At 35.8% G+C, this 18,350-nt stretch overlaps 1 protein-coding gene across 7 annotated transcripts in view; it reads left to right on the forward strand.

Moving 5' to 3' along the window:
* Kiaa1109 (KIAA1109 ortholog) overlaps window positions 1-18,350 on the forward strand; it is a 201,653-nt gene that overhangs the window by 127,380 nt on the left and 55,923 nt on the right. For 6 of the 7 annotated variants that reach the window (XM_036190569.1, XM_036190574.1, XM_036190573.1 and 3 more), the window contains 10 exons: window positions 1,609-1,714; window positions 2,503-2,600; window positions 3,749-3,934; window positions 5,040-5,208; window positions 7,178-7,389; window positions 8,534-8,732; window positions 11,739-11,798; window positions 13,127-13,353; window positions 14,426-14,556; window positions 16,085-16,208. In XM_036190569.1, coding sequence (XP_036046462.1) covers window positions 1,609-1,714; window positions 2,503-2,600; window positions 3,749-3,934; window positions 5,040-5,208; window positions 7,178-7,389; window positions 8,534-8,732; window positions 11,739-11,798; window positions 13,127-13,353; window positions 14,426-14,556; window positions 16,085-16,208 — 1,512 coding nt within the window. Of the gene's footprint in view, window positions 1-1,608; window positions 1,715-2,502; window positions 2,601-3,748; window positions 3,935-5,039; window positions 5,209-7,177; window positions 7,390-8,533; window positions 8,733-11,738; window positions 11,799-13,126; window positions 13,354-14,033; window positions 14,235-14,425; window positions 14,557-16,084; window positions 16,209-18,350 lie in introns of all 7 variants that reach the window. The other variant, XM_036190575.1, reaches the window with a different exon arrangement.

Genomic DNA, 18,350 nt, shown 5'->3' on the forward strand with positions numbered 1-18,350 from the left:
TAAATGTTAAAAGCTGGCACTCCTGACTACCTCATTATTTTTTTCACCTCTATATATTACTGTCAGAAACTTAAAAAGCATGATATACTTGTTTCATTTGTTTTGAAGATCTATAAGAAAACTCTTTGAGTTTTTTGATAGAAATACTATAATTGGAAGAGACACATTTAAGTCTGATATACATTTTCTAAACTGCACCTCTGCACTTAAGAGTTGGGATTTCTTTTAGTTTTTAATTTTGTGTGTGTGTGTGTGTGTGTGTGTGTGTGTGTGTGTGTGTGTGTGTGTTCATGATATGCGGTTGGAAATGGGATACCACAGCACACATGGAAATCAGATGACACTTTTGTGGAGTCTGTTCTTTGCTTCTACTTTACCTAGATTGTGGGAATAAAAGTCAGATCTCCAGGTTTTTATGCCAAGCTCCTTTGCCCAATAATCCACCTACCCATGGCAAGAATTGAGATATTTGTGTTTGAAAAACAAATGTATTCAAACATACACAGGATTCTAAGAAGCCACAGATTGAATTAGGAAATTTTATATGGCATGTATGTTTTTCACATAGAAAAGTAAGTAGCCTGAACTAGTTGAGCAATACTGTTAACGCTTCATTTCAAAGAAAGCATTGTATTGTATAATTCCATGTTAATGTTAGATACTAAAAAGAAAGAATTTATACTCTAGGAAAAATCACAATCCTAGATTTACCATAAAGGAAAGGAAAATAAATTAATTTCAAAGCATCTCAAGTTGTACCTTATTTCAAAATTGCCTAATTTATTGTAGCCTAAAATAAACACACTGAAACTTATCTTTGTCCTATCTATACTATTTTGTGCAAGATAACGTGCCTGGTACACAGTTGGAGAGATACTCAGTGGTTAAGAACATGTACTGCTCTCTTAGAGGGCCTGAGTTCAGCTCAAAACACATACATCAGGCAGTTCCATAGGAGTATCCCTCCTCTGGCCTGTACGAGCACCTGGATTCATGTGCACAAGCCCACATGCAGACAAGACACATAATTTAAAATTTTTATATATATAGATATAGATATAGATATAGATATTTAAAGTACCTCCTGGTACACTTAAGCTTTTTGTGATTTCTCATCAAAGATGACAAATCTATTTTGCTCTTTTGATCAAAATATAAACCATATCACAATGATAAAATATTTTGCTTTAATCATAAGAGTGCTTGAATCTGTGTTTTTTGTAATGGCCACTTAATTAGAAGCTGTTCTACTTCATCTGTTTATTGAATAACAGCTGTCAGAAACTAGTGCTTTGTACTAATCACAAGACACATGTTAGTATGAGTCGATTAGGTATCTCTGATTGATAATTCACTCTCATATAATCCTGAGATCTATAGGGTGCTGTTTTGGAGTTTTTGTTTTTAATCACTATATCTTTAGCATTTAATACAAATAGAGTTAGTTGATCATTGGGACTAAATACTTTAAGCCCCTTTTCAGTGCATTGTTCTCATATAGTATGTAGATAATTATATCCTTTTCCTAAGTTTTTTGGCTTCATGGAAAAGCAGTACAGAGCTCACATACTCAGTAATACAGTCTCACACTCTGATTTTGTTTGGCAGGTTGGTTCCTTTGAGCACAATCTCACAACAGATCTTTTAAACCACTTGGTGTTTGTACAGAAAGTGTTCATGAAGGAAGTGAATGAAGTAATACAGAAGGTGTCTGGTAAGGCTGTCTGAGACCTAGGAATGCAAGTTTCTATTCTCATTTGTCATGTGAGACTCAGGATTAGAAGACTGAAGTGACACAAAAGTGGCAAAAATTACGTTGATAACTAGTGTGTCTGTGTTAGACAGAGAGAAAGGTCCTCAGGGATTACTTGTACTTGGGAGGAGCCTCTGGCTTCATTAGCCTTGCTTAGCTGTTCCATCTATTTGAGGATAAGTCAAAGGCCTTGCTTGACCATGACTTCATCTGGAAACATGGAGGACATTTTTCCTCTGTGTTAACCTTCTTCTTTGTAGAATGGATATTAGTTGCTGTCTACCTGGTGAGGTCTTCATGGCATCCCAGAAAAACAGGCAGACTTTACTCATGAGGGCTACAATAGGAGTTGATCTTGGAAGGCAAAGAACAAAAATACTGTGCTTCTTACTCCCTCTGTCCACATTAGTATAGCCATCCAAGTAGTTACTAAACACCCAGAAGATTTGTTAACAACAGTTGAGTACTTTAATTACTGTGTAATAGATAAAGTTTGGGCAAAAATAAGCACTTTTAAATACACCATGATTAGATACACATTTTGTTCTTTTCAGTCAGTGCTTGTGTTACCAAGAACAGATAACTAAGGTAACACTTAGAAATGTATATGTCTATATAAAATCTCTTAAGTCTCATCTTTTACATGTCTTATTCTTTTTACTGACTGTTTTCTTTTTAATGTACAAAATACAGTCTCTTTTTTCTGATAAGGACGCTTCTCTAATTCTTCAGTGTTTAACCTCTTTTAGGTGGGGAGCAGCCTATTCCTCTCTGGAATGAGCATGATGGAACAACAGATGGTGATAAGCCGAAAATTCTCCTCTATTCCCTGAATTTACAGTTTAAGGTAAAATTTACATAACAGTGATAACTTTTAGGACCATCCTTCTAATTAATTAGTCTGTGTATGTTGTGGGATATTTGTATAATACATAAATTACAAAATAGAAAGTAAAAATAAAATATAATATTGTTTACTCAGGGAAAACCTTTTTCATTTTAACACTACTTGGCTTGGAGCCTGGGGCCTTACAAATAGACAGCACGTCTTCTCTCACTGAGTTGCACCCTCAGTCCCTTTTTTAAGGGCAGGCACCAAGCTTCCTGGAGCTACCAGCTTGCTACCTTCTTTCCTCTTTCCTTCCTTCCTTCCTTCCTTCCTTCCTTCCTTCCTTCCTTCCTTCCTTCCTTCTTTCCTTCCCTTTTTTTTCTTTTGACACTCTCAATTATGCAGCCTGACTAGCCTGCTGGAACTCACTATATAGATTAGGCTGGCCTTGAATTTAGAGATCCACCTACCTCCCCTCATGAGTGGTGAGATTAAAGGTGTGTGCTGCCATGCCTGGACCTTCTGTTATTATTATATATGCATGTATTTATCTATTTAGAGACACTTTTGTATCTTTCTATATCAGATTATTGCAGCTTTTTCTTCTTGAAAGCTGTATTATATTTTTGAAACTGTTTATTTTGCTACATTCTGGTGAACATTTGATATTTCTAATTATTTCTTTTATAATTTACTCTGCAAGAATATATTGGATATTTCCTCAATTAATAATAATATTTTAGGGGCTGTGGTAGAGCATTGCCCACATGTGCAATTATCTGAATGAAACTATCTGTCCTCAGCACCAAAGGTGGGAAAACAGGGCATGGCTAAAAGCAAAGCAGAAAACTGTAATAATATTTCAAACCTTAATTATCTTCTATAAAAATAACTATAGTATTTTAAAGTTCAAAATATTTACCTAGTGACTATTTAATCATAATTAATATATTTAACCTATACTTTGAATTTTAAGTGAAAATATTAAAATGAAATTTATTAACTATAAAGTCCTATTGATATAACTGAATTAAATGTTTCCCTCATATATATCCTACATATGTTTTAAACATGATTTTTTTTTTATCATATTTCAAAAGATTGCATTTAAGTGAGTCTATAATTGGTTTATTTTCTTATTTTCCTTATAATATGTAACCTGCTAGGGTATTCAAGTAACAGCCACCACCCCTTCAATGAGAGCTGTGAGATTTGAAACTGGACTGATTGAATTGGAACTTTCAAACCGACTTCAAACCAAAGCTTCACCAGGAAATAGCAGCTATCTGAAACTATTTGGTAAATGCCAAGTAGACTTAAATCTGGCATTAGGGCAGATTGTCAAACATCAGGTTTGTACAGAACATGTTGATATTGTCACTGTTGTCTTTAAATTAATTTATGTGTTACAATTTTAGAAATATTTAAGTGCCTAAAATTTGTATTATAAATTCTGGTGAAAACTTACTTGGGCCTCTACAATGTTACTTTGCCATTTCACTACAATTTTTGATTGTATTCTGTCTACTACAGGTTAGTGCAATGGCAATCTCATGAGACTTTATCCATAATCTGCAAACATTTGCTTATAATTTTTCAGTTTGTTATTATTTTTATTTCACTATCTCATGCTTTCATTAGTTGATATCTAAAGTGTTAAGTTTACACCTCTGTGGAATATTTGAAAATTTCACATATGATGAATGTTAAGTATTAAAGTTTTAAGAAAAAGACAGTAGCTGGTATAGTTCCCCAATAAACAAATTTTTACTGTTTATCAGAGATCTTTTCTGTTTGTTTTAATTTTGCTTATATGTATTTTTAATGCCCCACCTAATTTTGATTTGAAGAGTAATTTTTTAAATACCAGTTATGCCGGGCGGTGGTGGCACACACCTTTAATACCAGCACTCCGGAGGCAGAGGCAGGTGGATCTCTGTGAGTTCGAGGCCTGCCTGGGCTACAGAGTGAGTTCCAGGACAGGCTCCAAAGCTAAACAGAGAAACCTTGTCTCGTAAAACAAACAAAAAGAAAGAAAGAAAGACCAGTTACAGTTTAAAACTTGATGGCTACATTAACTATTTTAAATTGTTATCTGTGGAAAAACTGATTTTTCAAATGGATACATATTTTGAGAATAAATAAATAAATCTATATATTTTGAAAGATTTAATACATCGCCATGCTTATCTTTGTTGGGTTCACTCAGCTTGCTAGCTCTCTACCACAGAGCCACAGCCCAGCTCCAAGTTTACCTTTTATATAGTTCTTCACATTTTATATTAATTTTAAGCATTTACGGTACAGAATGTAAAAAATCTACCATTTAATGGTAGAATTAAGAGAAGTATACTGTATGTAGGTCTTTTGTAGAACAATGCTATTAATAATGTTTAAATTGTTCTGGTAAAAAATTTTCTATTATTTGATTCTGTTAAGCTTTGAATTTTATTTTAGGTTTATGAGGAAGCTGGTTCTGATTTTCATCAAGTTGCCTATTTTAAAACTAGAATTGGATTAAGGAATGCCCTTCGAGAAGAAATCAGTGGTTCTTCAGATAGGGAAGCTGTGCTTATTACCTTGAATAGGCCAATTGTTTATGCACAGCCTGTGGCCTTTGATAGAGGTAAGATTCAATTGGCCATTACTGTCTTCTGGGTGGTGGGCATGCTCTGGATACATCTGCTTAGCTTTCTAGTGCAGATGTTTAACAGCTAAATGTCTCTTAAATCTGAAATGTGAGTACCTAAAACAAGTCTTATTAACTCTAGTTTTTAAAATCATTTCATATTTTATAATTATTTTGCTTTTGACATAAACATGATTATTTTATTCCAAGTTTCAATCTTAGATGCTAAATTTTTGTTTGGATTATCTACCCATTTGTGATTTTGCCATTGGTTGATTTTTATTCTGAAAAGGTTTACTGTGTGCTGGCTAAATGTGGGATACAAAAATGAATAACAGGATCAGTATCTCTGCCCTCAAGGAATGTAGTCTGCTGAAAAAGAGTTCAGGTAGACTTCTAAATGGAGCCAGAAATGTTTGTTATAGATTTGAAAGAGTCTGTAACTTCCTATTCTTTTTAGAGGAGAAACAAATTCTTCAGTTTCATCTTTGAATGTAAAGTTTCGCAAGGATATAAGCAGATGGGATCATCTGTTATTTACTTTTTTATCCTAGGGCCTACATACTAACTAAACATTTGTTAAGTGAGAGAAGCAAGTGAGTGTTTATAAGCACATCAGCTTTCAGAAAAGAAAAGACTGGAAAAGAAGGCTGACTGGATGGGCAAACTAATGTTTAAATTATTTTTCCTGTGCAATATTTCTGAATCCCTATAAAATTTTAGTCTGCAGTGGTATTAAAGCTGCCATTAAAAAACTTCCCTCTTAGCAGTGCTACCATAGTACTTTGTTTGCTGAACCCTTTGCTTCTGCTATGCATCTTCCATTTCACCAGCCTTTCATTGTTCTTCACTAGGGCCTTAAAACACTCCCAGCTGGTGCATAGCACCATTCTTGGTTTTCCTCTTCTGTTACCTCTCCATTTTTATCTTCCTAAACTTCCACACTCTATTGTGAGATAAAGATACTCCTGGGGGTGGGTGTTTCTTACTAACAAACTCAAATGACTTTGACCTTTTCAAATCATCCTTCTAAAATATATGCCTAGCACTGTGTCTGCATCCTTAAAAAGGTATTAGTTGATTTTCTGTTGGTATGATAAAATACTATGAACAAAGGCAGCTTTTAGATGCAGAGTTTATTTGGGCTTAGGGATCCAGAGGGAAAATGTCGGTAAAGGCATGACAGCAGGTAGCCCGAGCAAAAAGTGAAGAAATATCTCAGCCACACAAAGGAAGTCCAGAGTAAACTATAATGGGCAGCGCTATAAATTCTTACCCACATCCGTTGCCGATTTTCTGCAGCAAGGCTCTGGTCCTAAAATTCCCATAACGTCCCAAATAGTACCATTAATTGGGAACCAAGTATTTAAATAAATGGGCTTAAGGGGGACATTTCTTGGTCAAACCAACACAAAAGATAAACTGTACAGTTAAGATCAAGGGTCATGTTTGTTTGCATTTATTATTCCACCCATGACCAAATGTGCAATAAGAATTCTGCAATATTGAATGGATAAATGGACCTGTGTTTTCTTTCTGTTGTCATTAGGCAATTGCTTGCTTTCTGCTTCATTTTTTTATTTGTCCATGGAAAGTATTGACTATATCATTTTAGTTTCATTACAATTCTAGTATCATAACTTTCTAGGAGTAATTTTTATTCATAATTATTATTAATCATCAGGATTCTGTAGTAGTTGAAATTTACTAACTGTAGCCGGGCAGTGGTGGCACATTTGGGAGGTAGAGCCAGGCGGGTCTCTGTGAGTTTGAGGCCAGCCTGGGCTACAGAGTGAGTTCCAGGAAAAAGGCGCCTTTAAAGCTACACAGAGAAACTCTGTCTCACAAAACCTAGAAAAAAGAAAAAAGAAAGTAAAGAAAGAAAGAAAGATATTCACTAACTGTAATAAGCCACTTACATTATTGACTTTAATTTTCTTTCTGCCTGTTCTTAATTTGCAAAAAGCTGTGCTGTTTTGGTTGAATTATAAGGCTGCCTATGACAACTGGAATGAACAACGAATGGCTTTACATAAGGATATTCATATGGCTACAAAGGAAGTGGTAGACATGCTCCCTGGTATCCAGCAAACATCAGCCCAGGCCTTTGGGACTCTCTTCCTCCAGCTGACTGTGAATGATCTAGGAATTTGCCTCCCTATAACAAATACTGCACAGGTATAGAAAAATTAAGACATAGAAGGCTTTATTCCAAGATTAGAATGTAACAGTTTTAAGTAGAACAGTTTATGACTTGAACAAGAACTCTTAATTCTTGCTTTTGTAATTAAGCTTCAGAATCTTGGGTTTTTTGTTGTTGTTGTTTTGTTTTGTTTTGTTTTTTAAGCAAAGAAATCTTTATATTAACCTTTGTATAAAGTGGAAACAAAGGTATATTTCAGAATGCAGTTTAATAATGCCATCTGTAATATGGCAGGGAATTTCAGTTTACTTACAAACTATTAAGTATGAATGTTAAATAATGATAAGGAAATTTGCAAGTTACATATGTAATTGGATAGGCAAGGATGCTGTCTTCATAGTTTAGGACCAGTTTTCAGGAAGGTATATGTACTTGAACATGTGGTTAAGCAAGAAAATGCTGTGACCCTCTGTCAGACCCAAGAGAAATAGCCCTAACAATCACGTGCTAAGATCTGTCTTATTGTTACAGTTTCCCTTAAGTGTTACTTTTAATACTTTAAATGTCATGGCAGAGATAAGCCTGTGAATGGAATGAATTCATATTTAGGGTTCTGTTTGGCAGAACACGGCTAAGAGAAACTTGGATTTGAAAGGGGCAGTGTTGTTTATATCTAAAGAGTTGAAACATGGAGGCTTTTTGATGACATGATGAGAGGCTTCAAGAAAGCTACATACACAAGAACATAGTGAGAGTGTTCCCCATTATTTAAACAGAGGCTAGAAAAACAGATAACTAGCCCTTTGCATATTAAAAAAGAAAACACACAAGCAAAATTTTCGTTTGTTTAAAACTTATTTTTCTAAGTTGCTTTGTTTTTAGAATTTCTAGATTCTTATTCTTATGAATGTGAAGATTTCTACATTTCAGAAGTCATCTGGTCTAGAGAAATGGCTCTTATTCTTGCAGAGAACCTGGGTTTCATTCTCAGCACCCATGTGATAGCTTGCAACCGTCTGTAACTCTAGTTCAGTTTATCTGAAGTCCTCTTGTGACTTCTGTGGATACCACACACTTGTGTGATGCACATACTTAAGGACAGGCAAAACGTTCATACACACAAATTAAGTCTTTGTTTAACTCACCTTTTGCCTCTATTTTCCTGTGTTATTTCTTCAGTCTAATCACACTGGAGACCTTGACACTGGCTCTGCTCTAGTGCTAACCATTGAAAGTACTCTCATCACTGCATGTTCCTCAGAGTCTCTGGTTAGCAAAGGCCATTTCAAGAACTTTTGTATCCGTTTTGCTGATGGCTTTGAGACATCGTGGGATGACTGGAAACCAGAAATCCGTGGAGATCTAGTAATGAATGCTTGTGAGTTTTGTTTATTTTCTACATGAGGCTTATAATTATAAAAAATTAAAATATTTGTTGATAACTAAAGGATGTTCAGATATAGGAATGCTTTTAGAAATAGGGGCTATTTGTAGCCCTTATTATTAAAGGTAACAAAATACATTTGTAAAAACCTATAGCTTCTACCTTATAGTGAGGCAGAGAGACTTCTATACATTTAAGGCTTTGATCTCTCCCTGTTTTTTCCTGTAGTCAAACCATGAATGACCAGATAAACCATCTTTGTTGAATAGATCCTGAAAGAAAGTAATAACTACAAGATCCAACTCATTAAACATAGAGAACCTGTAAATCCCCTGGACTAGAATTCTAGCTTTAATACTGCTAACACAAAGAATAACCCAATAACATGGCCTAAGTTTCTAGGATTTGAGAGTATCATTGTGAATTCTTCCAATTCCACTATTCATGTACATGCTGATTTCAAAGTAGAAAGGTTTGTTTGTATCACTTTTAATATCTTTAAGTATCACAGCAGAGATACTACAGTATCACCATTCTTTATAATGAAGAAGTCCACGTATAGAAGTTAAAAGATGGTGAAACTGAAATCTTCAGCCAATCCTATGATCCATATACTCCTTAGAAGGTTGTTTGACATCATTTATGAAACTTCTCCTTTCTAAAAATTCACTGTAACTTAATATTTTCCCAAAGTAAGGGCAAAAACTAATTTAAACCTGATTTGTGTCAAATGTTATCTGTGCACTACTTAAAATAAATACACTGTGGATGTAAAGGAAATAAACCATTTTCCTAATAATTAAGAAATTTATCTTATCTAAGAAATGGGCCTTAGGTTCAAATCAAAAACATATTATTAAAATGAATATATAATTATTCTGTACCTCAGTATATATTCTTAGAGCGATAAAGAATCTTGCCATTCTGATCTCTGTGGTATTCAAAGTAACTGGATTTAGACTTTGGAGAACATTTGCTTTTGTAGCTCACTGTTGTTTCTGGGGATGAAAATAGGAGGAAGGGTGAACAGACTAATTGTTTTATTGATATGTTATGTGAATTCAAAATGATAAAATGGGCAAATTAATTTAATAGTTTATAGTGGGAGGGATACTATTATGTAATTTTCATATTTGTTGGAGAAAAGAGATGATGTTCAAGGTTTAAAGTTTTCATTGTATAGTATTCTTGAATTTGAAGGCTAGTAATGTAGGCTTTGGTCTAACTTGTAACATTGACTAAAGGTAATCAGAGCACATCTTTACCCGAAGCCACATCTTGCCTTGTTTATTGAAATTCAGAACTGACATTCCTACTTTATGGTTGAAAAGTATAAATTATTTAACAGTTACTGCAGAATCTCTTAAAGAGGATAATAGGGCTGGGGATTAGCTCAGTTGGTAGAGTACTTGCCTACTATCAGGACGCCCTGAGTTAGGTAGATCTCTAGCACCACATAAAACTGCCCATGATAGACATGCCTTTGATCACAAACTTCCACACCAAGAGGCCAAAGGATCTTGAGTTCAAAGTCAACCTACTAATCCTCAACTATATAGCAAAAGTTTGAATCCAGTGTGCACTACAGCATGAGGCCCTGAGGATCTGTCTCAAAAAGAAGAAGAAAAAAGAATTGATCCTTCCTCACTAAGGATAGTGTGCCTAAGTTGGGAATATTTTTTTTCTTTTCTTTTTAGTTTTTTGAGACAGGGTTTCTCTGTGTAGCTTTGCTTCCTGTCCTGAATCTCACTCTGTAGACGAGGCTGGTCTCAAACTCACAGAGATCCGCCTGGCTCTGCCTCCTGAGTGCTGGGATTAAAGGTGTGCGCCACCACCGTCCAGTGAATATTTTTCTTTTTAGAAAATGTTCAAGGAAAGATAAACTTAATGTCAAAGTACCTAGAAAAGGGAAGTCACTCCAACTTTAAGTAACATGTGAATACCAAGTTAGGATTCACACAAAGTTATAAAAGGACATTTATTTCACTTAGTACTGTAATCAAATTTAGATTGATATTTTATTTCCATTAAGGTTTACTGGAGGTGACCTTAATTCTTTCTTTACAACTTACTCTGTTTAGAGATGATTTCAAAGATAGCATATTCTTCACTGATTAAGTTTAAGGTATCAAGTTAAAGCCAGATGGTAGTACCAGTTTGTAATTAAAAGCAAATATGCTTCTAGGCTTAGATCCAAGATCATGAGATTGACAAATTGGCAAAGAGATGACAAAAGTGACAGATTATTTCTAACCTAATATGGTAAATCTAAATTGTCAATTCTTTTTCAATGACTTCCATTCTTAAAATATTTATACATGGGGCTGTCTAGATGGCTCAGCCAGTAAAGGCACTTGCCACTAAGGTTCAATCTCCTGCACCCACAGGGTAGGAGGAGAGAGAACTAACTTCTGCTCTTTACTCATGTCATGGCACTTGTACATGCTCACACACATAATAAAAAAAATGTAAAATTTTTTTAATTAAGAAATATTCTCACCAAAGTTTAATGCCTCCTCTGTAATTCCAGTACTCAGAATCCTGAGCCTGGATTGTGAGTTCAAGGTCAAGCCAAGCTGCATAGCAAGAGCCTGTCATGAAAAAACAAAACTAGCAACAACAATGTGTGTGTGTGTGTGTGTGTGTGTGTGTGTGTGTGTGTGTGTGTGTGTATTGTGTATAGTGTATAGATGAAGTCACAAATTATCATAGAATCCTAGAGGTTGGTAGAAAGCCATAGACCAAGTACTATGATTCTAATAACTACATGCTACAAGTAAAGCCAAAACTGTAATTAAGTTGCTAAAATCATAAAATAAAATGCTACACTTTGTAGAACAGGGCTGAGTCCAAAGATTTTTCTTTTTAGGGGAGGAATTGAATCATAACAGAGCTAAAAATCCTGCTTACATTTAGGTGATTGTCTTTGGGAGAAAACATGTAGTATTGCATTTAATTACAAGCATATTTTTATTGATAATTGGGGTCATTCTTGTGCAGGTGTTGTTCCAGATGGCACCTACGAAGTTTGTTCAAGGACTACAGGGCAAGCTGCAGCTGGTAGGTTCACTGTTAATTTTTTTTTTCTTTTGGTTTTTTGAGACAGGGTTTCTCTGTATAGCTTTGCGCCTTTCCTGGAACTCGCTTTGGAGACCAGGCTGGCCTCAAACTCACAGAGATCCACCTGCCTCTGCCTCCCAAATGCTGGGATTAAAGGCATGTGCTACCACTGCCCGGCTCACTGTTCACTTTGATTGAAACAGAATTAGGTGAAAATAAGATAGGAAGTCTCAAATGCCAAATTCAGGAGTTGATTTGTTGATGAATAGGGAGGCTATTAAATATTTTTGAGCAAGAAATCAAATGGTGATACCATCAAAGGAATACCTCAAGACAGTAAGGCATAGGAAAACAGTTGGACAGTAACTTGTGTGAGTATGGGAGTGTCACAGCTAAAAAGATTACAAGGTCAACTATTAATTTCTCGAGTAATAAAAGTTTTCAGGGTGCATAAAAACAGACATTTACTGAAAGGCCCTTGGGATATTGAGAGTATAGACTGATCGAAGCCAGTAATGTTTCTAGTGATCTTTTCTTTTCTCGCTGTTCCTTGACACTCTTCCTTAGTGTTCATCCTGAATAGCTATCTCAAGAGGCACCTGCAATCCCCAGCAACAAAGGACTAAAAAGTTAAGACAGTTTCCAGCAGCCCTGCTAGGAGGCTAGAGACCGAGCAAACACACCTTTTGGGAGAAGACACATGTCTTACCAGGACTGTCCGTTTATACAACCTACTCAAGCTTGCTTAACAAGAAGCAAGGTGTTGAAGATGATGTTAAATTTAAGAATGCTGTGTCAGGGAAGGGAGGGAACAACTGGAACCAGTATCTAACTGTCACCAGGGCCTGTTCAACTCTGGCTTTTGTTCTTCTCTAGCTGCCTCTTTTATTTTGGATCATTTTTGTTTGTTTGCTTTGCTTTAATTGATGACATCACATGGATGGAAAGAGCTCATGGCTTCATTTCCACTCTCATTTGAAATAGACCAACCTTAAGTATAGAGAAAGATTTTTGTTTTTACAGCTTTGATGTTTACTTTGACCAGTTATTTAGTTACTTGTAGCTGATGGATGAGTTTATAATGGTTCGTGCTAGTATCATGAGCAGGGAGATCTGTTGGGCTCAGGGGGAACATGTAGTCCTTGAGATAAAGAGCTGTGCTATTTATGAAGAAGAGCTAGATGCACACTGTATACTTGGAAACCAGTTCAATGTCTGATGTTTCAGACAGCTCTTGCTGTGAAAGGCCATCATACAATTCAGAATTTCTTATACTCCTATTCCTAGGATCTTTTTTTTTTTTTAATGCCACTTCTTTATTTAAACAGAAAGTAGTAGTGCTGGAACATGGACTCTCAATGTATTGTGGAAAATGTGTGGGATTGATGTCCACATGGACCCTAACATTGGCAAAAGGCTTAATGCTCTGGGCAACACCCTTACAACACTGACAGGAGAGGAAGACATAGATGACATTGCTGACCTCAATTCAGTAAACATAGCTGACCTATCAGATGAAGATGAAGTTGATACTATGTCTCCCACAATCCATAATGTAAGTTCAGGAATTTCAAGACTAGTTTTCTTGAAGTAAATACTTGATAATTCAGTGTTATTTTGTGTGTTGTGGTTGCTATTTGTGGAGGAAGGGAAGAAGGTGGTGGTTTCTAGGTCTGCATTTTACAGTGCTGTTGTGTATTTCATAATAATGCCATTATGAAATGTGCCTTAACCTTAATGTAAATGTAATGATGTTGAAAGTGGGGTAAGATATATCTAAACGTAGAAAGTAGATCAGTGGGTCATCAGTCTGGGTGGGTGATGAGGTTTGAGAACAGAGATGGAAAGGCCTGCTACAAAGAAAGGTGCTTTCCTGGGTGATGCTGAGAGTGTGGTAGTGACTGTAGAGTTCTACATAGCCTGAAACCATGGAGTTTACCTGCTAAGTGGATGGTCTTATGGTCTGTAAACCATAGCTCAGGAAAGAGTTTTATAAATAAGTCTTTTAAAAGCAGAGTGCTTACACTGTGACATATACATTTAAAATGTGTTTTTTCCAGCTATACTGCTTACTCTGTATTATCAAATTATTTAGTAGTCAAAAAGAAAGTGACTTTCGGGTTTCATCCTGGTTTTGATTTGTAAAGAGCTTTTTAAATACATTTATCTGTTGTATCATGAAATAGTTTTGTCTTTGAAAGTAATTTTAAATTAATAATACTGTTTATTATTTAGAGTTCAGATGGAAGTACAGTAAGTGGAGATGGCCACAAACTCACCTTTGGGCAGCGACTTGTAAATCACCTTCTAGGCCTGGCTCCCCCAAATCAGCGCTATTCTGTTCCTGCAGAGTATCTGTGTGATTCAGAGATGCGGGGCTCCCCTCAGTCTAGCCAGTCCCATTTGAAAGCGTGCAGAGCACATTCATGGGGAAACGTAGGTAGCAACTCAATAGGTTTCTTATGAAATGAGGGGATTTGAATCAGTGGAGACCTGCAATCATCTTACTTGCTATAGATGGCTTTGATTCCTTGCATGCTTTCTTTGATCTGAGGCATTAATTTTGTAGTATAGATTATCTGCATGAACTGAAAGTGGTATTGACATATATGCTTTCAATTTTTTAGGAAGCTATAGATTATCGAAGACAAGGAGCATCTTCTAGCCAGCCAGGAGAACCCAGAGGAAGAAAGATTGTGAAGCGTTTAGTGGACATCAGAGAACTGAATGAACAGGCCAAAGTAATAGATGATCTTAAGTATGTCATTGGTTTTTAACTTAATATAGCATTCTGTAGTAATAGAAAAATAGGATCCTAAAGATGAAGTAAACCTTTTAGTTTATCAATGAAGTAATCAGTGCTCCAAGAAGTACAGTAATTTTTCTGAGTTCATTAATAATAAAGTTAAGCTTGGAATCCTAGTTTTCTGTCTTCACAGTTCCTCATCTCTCTGAAGTGAATGGCTTACTTTATATCATATATACACAACTCTATGTGCATGTCTGTGCTTGCATGTATTAACATGCATAGTTGAGTGTGTTTGTTGGTTTGCTAGCCTTGTTTCTGAAAGTTTTTTTTTGAGGAGTTAGGAATCAGCATTTATGGGTACCTGTTCTGGTGTGACATGCTGTCTCACAGTAAACCTCACAGTGTAGTTGTGAGGTTAAATAGCATTTTCCAAATGTACTGAGGAGAAAACTATCTCAGAGTAAAGAACTGAGGTTTTTACTTGTATAAATATGAATTCAAAGTCTTGGGGCTTTTTAAGTCTTGCCTACTGATATTAACAGTTCTTTAGACAAAAGTAGAGGTAAGGCAGTAAGCATCAGTAACCTTTTTTTTTTTTTTTTTGTATAATTTTACTTAGTACCTTCTGTGCAAGAATAAATATTGTTCTTGCTAAATTTTGAAACTTTGATTTTCTTAAAGTTGGTGGCCATGCTTCCTCTTTCCTAATCTTCAAATACTTATACCTATGGGAATTTTGTTGTTTTTGAATCAAGACTTCCCACAAATACAGGAATTTTGAAAAGTGAAAGACCTTAGAACTTGTCTCTAAATTACTGTGTAATGATTCCTATTTTCCATCAATTTGAGTTTTATCCTCAGGGAGAAAAATTACTTAAGACAAAATATATTAGTCTTCCAAAATCATGTATACATTTTTCTGCAGAGTGAGTGTTTGGTTTGCATGAGATTGCTAGCATCATTTGCTACATCAATGGATAGAGAGTGTAAAAGCCTTTCCTCAGATGTTAGTGGGTATAGACGGGTTTTTCTTTGGGCCACCAGCTCACAAATAATGACATGGAGACTTATTATTAATTGTGAAAGCTTGGCCTTAGCTTAGCTTTTCCCCAACTAGCTCTTATGATTTAATTAACCCATATTTTTTAAATCTATGTTCTGTTTAGTAGCTCAGTTACCTCTGATCTGTACCATATATCCAACTTCTTTAAAGTCACACTGGCATCTCTCACTGGCCTCAATTCTTCCTCCACTTCCTTTCTCTCCTTAGAAATCCCACCTATATCTCCTGCCTAGCTTAGTTGTACAAATATCCCACAACAAGTGGGTCTTTTTAACTTTCCAGATATTAGTGTTAAAGTTGCAGGTGTGCCCATCCAGATACTGTCCTTTGCTTCCCTACAAGTGAGAGAACTGAAAATGAGCATTTAAAAATCAGTTTTACTTTCTTCTTTATAATAACCTCTCTTCATTTTGGTGGGTTTTTGTTTTGTTTTGATTTTATTTTTCTTTTGGGTTTTGTTTTGTTTTCCTTTAGAAAATTAGGTGCAAGTGAAGGAACCATAAACCAGGAAATTCAGCGTTACCAACAACTGGAGTCTGTGGCTGTGAATGACATCCGAAGAGATGTTCGTAAAAAGTTACGGAGATCCAGTATGCGAGTGAGTACATATTAAAAATTTCAGAAGATTATTTTTAAATGCTTACTTTTTGACACCTAACAGTGATAATATGTTCTTGTTTATGCTGGGAATAATACTACCTGGTTTCTGAAAAGCAGACCTGAGTACCAGAAACTCTTTAAAACACTTTACATTTAACCAACCATAAATGTCCACAATAATTCTATGAAGTAGCCTTTTCTTCCATTTTAAAAATGAGGAAACAGGCCCAGAGAGGTCAAGTAATTTGACCTAGTTTATATAGCCAGCAGTGCTGATGGAAATCAAGTTTCAAAGCCAGGCAATGGAACTCTACAGTTCGGCCCAAGCCACTGTAGTGTTTCTGTCATTCATGAACTCACACTGGCTTATTAACCTCTAATGTGTGCTCTCAGAAATGTGCAATCTTTTTCAATGCTTTTGCTTCCAATTTTTCAGTATTTACCTCCAAGCTATGATTTCTCTCTTTTGTGCTTCATTTCTTAAATAAAACACAATTTTTAGAGCAACTTTAAGTTCCTAACAAAATTCTGAAGAATGTACAGAGATTTCCCTGCACACATATATTGTTCCAGCCACTGTTAATATTCTTCTTAAGAGGATTGATTGCACTTGCCACAGCTGATACACCTACATGTACACAATTCCCAAGGCTGAGTGGTTTAGGACAAACATATAATGACATTTATTGTTTGATGTAACGTACACAATAATTTCACTGCCCTAAAAACACACTGTGCTCCCTTCTTTTCCTTATCCTTCAACAGTATTATACTTGACAATACTGAATGTCAAGAATCTCTCCAGTTTTTAAGTTCTTTGATTTCTGTCATCAGAGTTTTATAGTTTTCTTCATATAATAGTTCTTGTACACATTTTATAAGATATATACTTAAATATTTTACTTTTGGTTGGACAAGTATAAATTACATTGTTTCATATTTCATGTTTTCTTTGTTCATTACAGGTATTAGAAAAGCAAATTGGCATTTATATATTAATGTTATAACCTATAATCTTGATATATTTGTTTATAAATTCAAGGACAATTTTTATCAATTCAGTATTTCCTACATAGACCATTGTATTACATCTTTGAGCAGAGGGAGCTTTAATTCTTCTTTCCTAATCTGTATTCCTTTTAGGGCAGTGTTGAAAAGGAGTGGTGAGAGGGAATTTGTTAGTTGACTTTTTTTTACTCTGATAAAATGCCTGAAATGATCAACAGAAGAGAAGGATAGACAGATTTTGGCTCATGGCTTCAGTCTATGACATTTGACCCTGTTGTTTTGTGTTTATGGTGGTACTGTGATAGGAGGTATAGCAGAGACAGGTTCATTTCATGGTAGCCAGGAAGCAGTGAAAGAAAAAGAGAGATATAGTTTGGGGTGGGAGGATCATGGAGGGTGGAAGAAAAGCAGAAACAGCCACAGGAGGGTCTCAGTATCTATGTCATGCTCACAGTTACCTAACTTGCCAACTATGCTTCACCTCTTAAAGTTTCAACTACCTCCTAGTTCTGTTGTGGGCTGGAACAAAGCCTTTCAACACATATCTTTGGGGCATAGTCTAGATTCAAAGGGGACTTCCTTGTCTTGTTTCTGTCTTAATGCATAAGTTTGGAGTTTTGGGCTGCTTAATATGTTAGCTGTACAGTTTTCTGTATTTTTTTTCCATTACCCAATTAAAACCACTCCCCTTAGGGCTGGGGAAATGGTGTAGTGGATAAAGTGAATTTGCTACCCAAGGTCTCTGCTATCCACTTAACAAAAACAGGTATGGCACTGTGCTCCTGAACTTGCCCCAACCATTGGGCAGGTGGAGACTTGCTAGCCAGCTAGTCTACCCAGTTGGTGAATACAGGTTTCCTAAGGGACCCTGCCTCCCGAAGTAAGAAGACACCTGACATTGACTTCTAGCCTACATGCACAAAAGAAAGCTCCTCTCACAATCCGAGATTACTTAGTTTTTTGTTTTTATTTAAGAAATTTTTTTCATTTATTTTACATACCAACCACAGATCCCCTTTTCATCCCTTCTCCTGCTCCCCTCCAGCTTTTCCTCCCTCCCCCTCTACCCATCTACCCCCATCTTCTCCTCCAAAAGGGTAAGGGCTCCCATGAGGAGTCAGCAAAGCCTGGT

This window comes from Onychomys torridus, chromosome 6 (genome assembly GCF_903995425.1).
Source record: "Onychomys torridus chromosome 6, mOncTor1.1, whole genome shotgun sequence".
NCBI lineage: Eukaryota > Metazoa > Chordata > Mammalia > Rodentia > Cricetidae > Onychomys > Onychomys torridus.